Source organism: Petaurus breviceps, unplaced genomic scaffold, assembly GCF_028583685.1.
Source record: "Petaurus breviceps papuanus isolate PSGF00001 unplaced genomic scaffold, PetGlider_PUasm1.0 173, whole genome shotgun sequence".
NCBI lineage: Eukaryota > Metazoa > Chordata > Mammalia > Diprotodontia > Petauridae > Petaurus > Petaurus breviceps.
Genome location: NW_027185759.1, coordinates 4,292,480 through 4,303,026, shown reverse-complemented (window position 1 = coordinate 4,303,026; position 10,547 = coordinate 4,292,480). Strand labels below are relative to the sequence as shown.

General features: G+C 37.8%; 1 protein-coding gene across 1 annotated transcript in view; it reads right to left on the bottom strand.

Annotated features, from left to right (window-relative positions):
* Positions 1-10,547, bottom strand: part of FGF12 (fibroblast growth factor 12) — a 179,260-nt gene that overhangs the window by 15,942 nt on the left and 152,771 nt on the right. Inside the window, exon 2 of the mRNA XM_069083299.1 lies at positions 5,489-5,687. Coding sequence (XP_068939400.1) covers positions 5,489-5,687 — 199 coding nt within the window. The remainder of the gene's footprint in view (positions 1-5,488; positions 5,688-10,547) is intronic.

Sequence of the window (10,547 nt, the reverse complement as noted above, 5' to 3'; positions counted from 1 at the left end):
CTCTACTCTCCTCTTCTCTCCTCTCCTCTCCTCTCCTATCTCCTCTCTTCTCTACTCTTCTTCTTCTCTCCTTTTGTCTTCTCTGTCTCTCTCTGTCTGTCTCTCTGTCTCTGTCTCTCTCTTTCTCAGAGACAGGCAGGTAGACATATAGACAGGCAGGCGGGCAAACAGATAGACAGATGGATACATAGATAGGCAGACAGATCCTTTCTGCAGTCTGGTGAAGTCTATAGATCCTTTCTCAAAATATGTTTTTTTTTCCTAATACATTACATACAATACAGAATATTATAAAGGAAAGAAAACTTAATAATGTACAGCAATCCAAAAGTATTTCTTAAAATTTCCCAGTGTGCACTCCAGGTTTAATTGTCCTTATTATTTGGTCTCATTAAGAGACCCTAAATTTTCTGGCTTCCTCTACAAATGTGGGCATCTCTGTAGATCATGTCTTTGAATACAGGTTCTCTCTGCTGTCCATTTCATCTCCTTCAGTGACTCCAATGGTCATCTCTGTGACTTTATATGATCTACATCCAGCCCTAACTTTTCCCCACATTCCTGCTCCCCCATTGCCTCACCACCTCTGTTTGACATCTCTATCATGCATAACTCCTTGATGGCAAGGTAAGTTTTGTTCATTTGTTTGCTTGTTTTTATTTTGGTGTGGTTTGACTTGTCTTTCTTTGAACGTTTGCCACTGATCTGGGTACCTGATATGAAGCAGGTGATAAGAAATGCTTGTAGAATTGACTTGACTTTAGTGACCCCAAAATTTTTAAGTTCAACATGTCCCAAATTTAATTGAATAGAAAAAATCAGGTGGCACGCTATTTAGGCAGGTATGCTTATTTAGAAAATATATGGTCACTGTAACCTCAGGCATCTCTGGGGCTTCCCAAATTGAGGAAATGTATGTATTCATAATGTATTTTGTTCATCATCATTATAAAAGCTTATATTTTCATAGACCTTTGTAGGTTTGAGAGACATTTTGTAGAAATTACCTCATTTTATCCTCATTGCTATTCCATACAGTTGGCCTGTTACTGTCTTCATTTTACAGGGGATTGAACTGAGGCCCTGAGAATTTAAGTGACTTGCCAGAATCACACAGCTACTTAAATATCTGAGCCAGGTTTCAAGTCTCAGACTTCATAGGTTTATCCATACTGCCTCCACCAACTCTCCTAATTATCTTAATATCATCTTCCTATCAATCTTTCAGTATTTGTATCCTAACTTTGGAATACATCCTTCTTTATTTTGCTATATTATGGAAACTCTGGTTTGGGAATTCAGCTCCAGGGAAAATTACTTAAGAACAAAATTATCCCAAAGCAACTGTATTTGATTGCTGTGTCATCCATAAACTTGACACATTATATTAATGGCTCTTGTTGAAATGTAGACTATAATGTCAGGGGGGAATCAGAGTCTGGGAATAAATCCTCTTTCTATTCTTTGGCTTCTAATTCTTTCTGTAGGTCACATTCTTACTCATGGACTAAATTTCATCCTTTCCTAAGTGAGGCTTAGATATCCAATCAGATCCCTTCCAGTTCTGAATCTCAGGATCAAATGATCCTTTGTTTCAATTGGAAATGCTTAAAACAAGGAAAGAACATAACTAATGACAACAGTAATTTGATTTGACTTCACAACAGAAAGCAAATGTGATGAAAAAAAAAGGTTGCCAAATAATGGAAGTATTGCTTCTGGAGAAATTTATACACAAATATGATAGACAAGAACCAGTTTTTAGTGACCAAGGAAAGAGAAAGATAGAAAACAATATAAATCTTCAAAACCAGCCATCCTCCACTTCTTCCTTGAAAAATGCAAAGGACAATGAATATATCTCTAGGGAATTTGTCAGGTTTTCCCTAAAAGTCATCACTTACTTCAATAAGAATGAAAAGATTTATGGGGGCAGAGTCAAGATGGCAGAGTAGAAATAGGACTTCCACAGAGCTCCACCTCCCACCTTCTGATATTCATGTAAATGGTGACTCTGAACAAACTTTGGAGATACAGAACCCACAAAATGACACAGAGAAGCTAACCTCCTGCTAAGGACAGTCCGGCAGGATGGCAGGAAGTAGCCAGTGCAGTAACCTGGGAGCCAACCCCAGACCCACTCCAGCCAGAGTTTTTAGCCTCAGGGTGGGACTGACCAGCCACAAGCTGGAGGGACTTCAGATAACCAGCAGCTGTGGTAATTTCCAGAATTATCAACCCAGAGATTCAAAGTGAGAGATCAGTATAGTGTGGACTTTGGGATCCAGTCATTCAGGAGTGTGGTTAGCTATTCCCCCCAGGGTGAAAAGTTGCTGAGGTGCCGAGGCCATGCAGCCACTTGCAGATGGCAGCTTGAGCTCCTGGACTGCAGATTGTAGGGGAACCAAGTGATGAGTCTGAGGGGTAATCTCTCTCTATTTAACCTGCTTAGATCTGGATTGCAGTCTAGGGTGGAGGCCCTTGGGTGTGCAACCAACTTGCCAGAGTGTGTGGAGGCTTCAGAGAGGGCACCTAAATAATACCTTCAGCAGCTGAGAAAACTCCAGCATTTGGGACAAAGCTCCCCTGTCTGGTAGCAGAGTCCTACTGTGGCAAAAAGCCCCAAAGTCAAGTAATTGAGTGGTAACATGAGCAGGCAAAGGAAGCAAAGCAAACAGAGTAACCCAACTTTACACTCCAATTTTGGGGAGTAAAAGTATCAATGCATGGAATGGGAGGAAGACAGCAAAGTCAAAACTGCTGCACCAAAAGCTTGCAAGAAAAATATGAGCTGTTTACAGGCCATAGAGGACCTTAAGAAGGATTTTCAAAACCAAATAAGAGAAGTGGAGGAAAAATTGGGAAGAGAAATGAGAATGATACAAGAAAATTATGAAATAAGAATCAACACCCTTACTGAAGAAAATAACACTGTAAAAAATAGACTAACTCAAATAGCAAAAGAGGCTCAAAAAGGCAATGAAAAAAAGAAAGTCTTAAAAAGCCAAACTGGCCAGATGTACAAAGAATCCCAAAAGTTCACTGAAGGGAATCATTCCATCACAATTAGATTGGAGTAGATGGAAGACAGTGATTTTATGAGAAATCACGGTACCATTAAACAGATCCAAACAAATGAAAAAATAGAAACAATGTGAAATATATTATTGGGAAAACCACTGACCTGGAAAATAGATCCAGGAAAGATAATTTAAAAATTATTGATAATAAAAGATAATTTAAGAAATATTTCAGGACTACCTGAAAGCCATAATCAAAAAAAGTAATGTAGAAATCATCCTTCAAGAAATTCTCAAGGAAAAGTGCCCTGATGTTTTAGGTCCAGAGGGAAAAATAGAGGTAGAAAGAATCCACTGATCACCTCCTGAAAAAGATCCCCAAAAGAAAACTCCTAGGAATATTATAGCCAGGTTCTGTTATTCCCAGATCAAGAAGAAAATATTATAAGCAGCCAAGAAGAAACAATTTGAATATTGTGGAAATACAATTAGGATAACCCAGGACCTGGCAGATCCAACAATGAGGCATCAAAGGACTTGAAATAAGACATTTTGGAGGTGAAAGGACTTGGAATTAAACATAAGAATTTCCTACCGAGCAAAACAGAATATCATGTTTCAGGGGAAAATATGGTCATTCAGTGGAATAGAAGATTTTCAAGCATTCTTGATGAAAAAAAAAACAGAGTTGAATAGAAAATTTGACATGCAGATACAAGAAGCAAGAGAAGCATGAGAAGGTAAACAGGAAAGGAAATCATATGGAACTTATGAAATTTGAACTATTTACATGTGTACATGGAAAAACAATAATTGTAACTTAGGAAATTCTCTCAGTATGAGAATAGTTGAAGGGAAAAATGTATACACACACACACATACATACATATAAACATGCATACATATATATGTATATATATACACACAAACATATATATGACTATATAGGAGGGTATATGGGCATGTGAATACATATGTGAATGTGTGTATATATGTGTACAGATATACATAGATAGAGGGCACAGGACCAATTTAATAAGAAAGGGATGATACTTAAAAGGTGAAATTAAGAGGTGAGAGAGGAATATAATGAGTGGAGATGGGGAGAGACAGAATGGGGTAAATTATCTCATGTAGAAGAGGCAAAGGAAAATTGTCACAATGGAGGAGAAGAACAGGAAGGCAAAAGTGAATGGGTCAACATTATTCTCATTGAATTTGGCTTATGGAGGGAATGACATACACACTAAATAGGGTATCTCACCTTACAAGAGAGTAGGGGGGAAGGGGATGAGAGGGGGGATGATGGAAAGGAGGCAGTCTAGTGGGGAAGGGAAGTTGGAAGCACTCACTTTTGAAAAGGGACAGGATCAAAATAGAGAATATAACAGGTGGGAGGTGGGATAGGAGGGAGGGAAATATAGTCAATCTTTCACAATATATCCACTAAGAAAATGTTTTGCATAGCTACACATATACAACCTATATTGAATTGATTATCTTCCCAATAAGGGTGGGTGACAAGGGAGGAAGGGAATGAATTTGGATTTCAAAGCTTTAAAATCGAATGTTTAATATATATATATATATATGTATATATATGTGTGTGTGTGTTATTATTAATATTATTTTACATTTAACTGGGAAATAAGATATACAGGCACTGGGGCATAGAGATCCACCATGCCCTTCTGGGAAGTTGGAGGAGATATTGGAGAAGATATGGGAGAGAGCAGATTGGAGAAGATAGCCAGTGGGACTGCTATTTTGAGATGGTGGGTAGGGGGAGAAACAGGGAGAACATTTGTAACTCAAAATCTTGCAGAAATTAATGATGTAAACTAGAAGTTAATAAAGCATTCCAAGAAAATATGAAAAAAGAAAAACATTAAAAATGAATGCAAAGATTATTTTCTGGGAATGAATAGGGAACTAGTTGAGATCCTCATGTCATCTGTTGTTGAAGAAGGAGACAATTCAGCTTAAAAGGTTCAACATTCATCAATAGGACAAGTTTACAAGGAACTTCCAATTCTGTACTACCTGTCCACTTCCTGTTGTATTTTGTGATGAGTTAGATCATTTTAGAAGCTTCCAAAGACCCTGAAATGGACTTTCTCATCTTTTCTTTTGACTGGGGAGAAGAAAGGAGGTACCAATTCCAACTCTAAGGTGCCTGGTTGAAGGATCAGAATTTTTTCTTTAATTTAAAGCTAGAAGTAGGTCTAGCCCAACTCCTTCATTTTTCAGATAGAGAAACTGAGGGATGAAATGCTTTGTCTACAATTAAAGAAGTAAAAATCACAGAATCAGAATTAAGACTCAGGGTTTCTGCAAGGTTTCCACAGCTGAGTTGGTGACCTATGGGGCTCCTACTATCTCTGGAAAAAAGAATAAATTTGTTTTTTAATGAACAGTTAACCACAATAAAAGCAAGATCAAGAGAAAAAGATGGAGGGTTTACTTACCTTCAATGGGTTTAGGGACAAAGTGTGATGAGGGTTTGGTTTTTTTCACTCTGTTTCCTTTCATAATTTGACCTTCTTTATTGAGTCCCAGAAACCAAGCTCTTCCTGATTCCTGCTGCCGGTAAAGTGTAGAGGAATAGATGACATAGTAGTTTTCAAAGACAGATTCCTTAAATTTGCACTCAGGTGTGAAAACATCCTGGAGGAAAAAGAAAGTGGAGACAAAAAATAGGAAAGGAAGGAATTAATCAGCAGTTGCTTCAAATTGACAAAGCTGAAAGACTTCCCTGGAAAAGACAAATAAAAGTAAATTAAGCAAAGTCTCAATGACAGTGAGCCATATTAGACTCACAAACAACATGAAGCACTCCTAGGCCGGGGGCTCTTCTCCTCCACTTGGAATCTGGCCTTCAAACCTCCATGACTGACAAATAAAATAGTCTGAGCAACAATTATACTGCAATTCTCCAACTAGTGACTTATTTACTTAAGGGATGACAAGGATCCTTGTCACAGGTTCTTCAGCACATTATAAATGGCATCACCATCTTGGTTTGCTTTGGGCACAAAAATAGCAAAGACAACCATAATGCATCACCATGTGATGAAATATCTAAGGTAACACAAAAAATTGCAGACAAATGAAGAGTATTAAAAAAATCTTGGGTTCTGCTTTTGTTTTAATGTAAACAATTTCCTGCATTAATTTTTTCCAGTTTATTGATGTCAGAGAATCAATTCGTTAAGTTGAATTCCTGCAAGGAATGTAATGGTAAGGGAATTTGAAGGTTTTCCCTGCTCCTTGATAGGCCTAGGGAATTTAAAGATATTTCTTGCCCCTTAATGTTCTTCAAGTAGAACCCAACAGGAGGGGCTTGATTAGGGGAAGGCTTTTTTTTTTTTTTCAGCAAGGCCCACATCTTTTGTTACTTTGTAGTTAGGCATGACTAAAGTTGTGCTATCCTTTGACCCTGAAGAAGAATATATACACTCTGAGGTGTCGTTTTGCTTTGGGGCTCAAAGGAAGTTGCATATGTGTGTGCATGTATGTATGTGTATAGTACACACATATATACATGCATACACATACACACATGTATGTTTAATTAAGGATTGTTGACCCCTTTAAAGTCACTTTCCTTTAGTAAAGCATACCAAAAAACCTGTCCTAGTAATCATCCTGGGTATGCTAGGGTGCTTGTCGTTACAGAGAATCAGAGAAACTCAAGAGCTAGAAGGGTCTTTAGTAGCTGTCTAGTCTAACCACTACGTGCAAAAGAATCTCCTATGTGATCACACATGAAGTAGTCATAAAGGTTTTGCTTCAGACCCACCAGTGATGAAGAGCTCCCTGACTACCACAGTACCGTACTACACTTTAGGAAAACTTGAAGTACATCTTTACATCAAACCTAAATCTTTCTCTTGTCAGCTCCCCCCACTGCTGCTAGTTTGGTCTTTAGGAGCTAAGAAGCCCACATTTCATTTCCCTTCAATGTGACAGATAATCCTCATAGTTTCTGAATACTAGCAATCATGTCTCCCCAATGCCTTATCTTTTTTTAGATTAAATATCCCTTTTATCCATGTCCAATCCCATTATGGCATGATCTTAAACTCTTTTTCTTTCCTGTTTGCGCTTTTTGGCATATTGTCTACGTAATCAATTTCCTAGATAAATTCATGTCCAGAACATAAAATTACAAATGTGTCCCAATCAGGGTAGAAGCTAATGTGACTATTACCAAACTGGTCTCTCTTAATGTGGCTTCAGATAGCATTAGCTCTTGTAGCTGCTATATTACAACAAAATCTTTCTTCAAAGTTTTACAGGACATGGTGAAATTTTAAAAACTAATGCAAATCAGGTGTTTCAAACACACCATTGAGAATGGAGGCTTTTCATCGTGGCGATACAGTCTAAATTGACCTTTGACTGCCCCAGTGACTCAAAAAGATATTTGTCACTTCCATGATGAAAACAAACTGATCGAGTGAATCAAAGACATTTCATGAAGAAGTCATGAGAATTTTTCTTAAATTTGAAATAGAGAAGATTTCAGAGGGATGAGATAAACCCAATCCACCTTAATTCTAACTAAAATGAGTTGTGAGCATCCACACTAATGAGAGATCTTCTGTATTCAGTGCAGTCCTGTGCTGTTTGTGGTTCCTCTAAAGTACTGGCTCTCATCTGGAAGTATCTATGTTCTAATGAGAATAGCTATGTTTCATGACTAGTGGGCTTCTGTCCACAATTAGATTTACTGATGAATAAATAGCAGTAACAAATGACCACAAGCATTCCTTGCAGCTGGTTCTTTCTCTGCTAATTGCTTTATTCCCTCCACTTAGAAAAACTTGGGCATACACCAGTGAATCCTAGGAGATATGACAATAGCAAGTTGAAATAAAAAAAATGAAATTATTTCCTTAAAATAAAAGAATCTAGGTTAAAATCCTTTCTACTGTTTAAAGTCATTAGTCATTACAAAAGTAAGATAAAAGAAAAGAAGAATGGAGATCGGGCCAGAGACTTGTTTTTGGAATTGTTGATCTCATTCAAACATACTAGAGAATTGGAAAAGAAACTGATTACTAAAAGCTCAAGAAAACTCCCCTTCATTTTTTCAATGAATATAATTGCATTAGATGACCTTTTTCTTGTTTGGTAAAAGGTCAGTTCTTGAATAACTGTTATGGCAATGGTAATCTGAAGATCTTCTTTGCCCCTAGGCCCTTTGATAGGCTTAAGTGACTCTGAGAACCTTCCTTGATTTGAAAATATACTCTGCCCCCTAAAAAGCTGAATGTGGTCACATGGAGACTGTGGCAGGAGGCCTCTTTTTCAGGAATGCCCACACTTTGTTGCTTTGTGATTGGGCAATGGGTCAATAGGGTTGTGACATTCTCTGAGCCAGAAGAAAGCTAGATATAAGATATGTGTGTATGTATATATATATATATATATGTATGTATGCATGCATATAGATAGATATAAATATATCTAGATATATTTCTATCTATATATCTACATCTATATATAGGAGTGTCTGGGCAGCCACTGAGTCCCCTGGCTTTGAAAACGCACATGTTGGTGCTTCCCTCTCTGCTAACTCACTAGGTATGGATGTAATTATCAGACAGCTGGAAGTCTGTCTGCTGATCTGTTTCTCTGTATTTTTTTGTCTGCTTGTAACTTTTTTGTATTCTCTGAAGTTTGAGTTGCTGAACTTTTCCCCCTGAATTAGGTAAAAGACATATGTTTGATTAAAGCAAGATTGTTAGCCCATTTTGACTTGCTTTCCTTTAGAAGAGCAGATCTAAGAACCTGTGTTGGCAGCTGCCCTGGGGATGTTGGGGCGCTTGCTGCAACAATAACTTTCTCTCACTGCTCACTGTAACCAAGACCAATTTTCTTTATTACCAAGAACGTAAGCCAAATGAAATCTTGGCTTGACACAAATTTAGATACTATTTTGAACTCCTGCTTTTTTCATAATTTAATAATTTGGAAACATGAGATTTCAAGTTAAAATAGTTGATTAAAAACCCAAACACCTGGTGGCATTTACTGTTTGTTAACAGTGAAGATGGTTCATGCTGATGGTTTGGCAGCTCACATTCAGCTCTCCTGAGGTATACAGAGGTGTGTAGAGGAAGGTCTTCTTTGATATGAAAGAGACCCAATGGATTGGAGATCCTACTTTTCTCTAGTGTATACAATGGAGAGAGGGATAGTCAGCATCACAAAATAAACGTCTACCTGACTTTGCATTGGAGGGCAGTCCTGGCATCACTGGTGATCTCCAGCCATTTACAGTCATTGTTGTCATTAGCATCATCATTTGATGATCTTTGGGAGGCAATATGTTGTAGTGTATGGCAAAATGGTCTCAGCGTCAGAAATACCTTGCTTTAAGTCTTACCTCTGACATATGCTGTCTCTGTGACTCTGGACAAATGTCTTCAACTCTCACTGCTCTATAAAACTGTTTAAAACTCTCTATTGTATGGAAAGTGTCCAGCAACAATAGAAAAGCAACTTCCTCATGGAAAGGTTTCCCCATGCCAAGGAAATCCTGATAGATTCCCCATCCTTTTTAATATTCAATTTGTAAATGACACAGCTTCAGTGAAGATAAGGAATAGTCTAATTGATAGCCCTAAAACTATTGTTTTCAAAGGCAGTGCTCCCATTTGTAGACACTCAGCTCATGAGATAGCATGTTCTTCTTGTTCAATGAGAAAACAAAATCCATCTTCTTGTTTATATAGAAAAATTCACATGCTACATGAAAACACCGAATTAACCAGTTTAGTTAATTAATTCTAAGTGAAATGGATCCTTTTCCTAATTAGACATAACAAATAGGATAGAGGACTCAGCCATCTTCAGGAAAGGTAGGAACCAAAGCTACTGCCCAAAGTCTACTCTCTGCTATATCAAACTTCAGCCTCTGGGAATGGAGTGCTACAGATTGACTGCTCTGACTTCGACTCTGGGCCTTAACAGTACCAAATGACTGCAATGAGGAAATGAAAATGGCACCTAAGAAAGTGGATTACACACACCATCTGCCTCCTCCCTTTACTCTCACTTCAATGATGCAGAATGGAGTTGGAAGAAATTATGAAAGCAAGACAATTATATCCACTGTAAGTGTATATTAGCTAATGTCAACTGGGCCCTCTCTGCAGTAAGACAAGCATTCTAAATCCCCCTAACCAATTCACATTGTAAACAAAGGGCATATCAATATATTATGGAAAGACTACTTTAGGATTCTACAGGGAGCCCAACAGGAAGTTATACTTAACAAAGACCACACAAAGAGAAAATAATAACTTTCAGCAACCAGGAATCATGAGTTACCTTTGCCTCATGTGCTGTCTAAGACTGAGCTCAGTCTCCATAGGTATGAAGAGGGCTATAGAGGATGTTATACCCATCTCTATGGGCAGGGGGTTATAACTGTAAATTACCTAAACAAATATGCACTTCTAGATGCTAATTTACTCTTTATGGCTAATTGACATCACCTGATAATCAATGTGG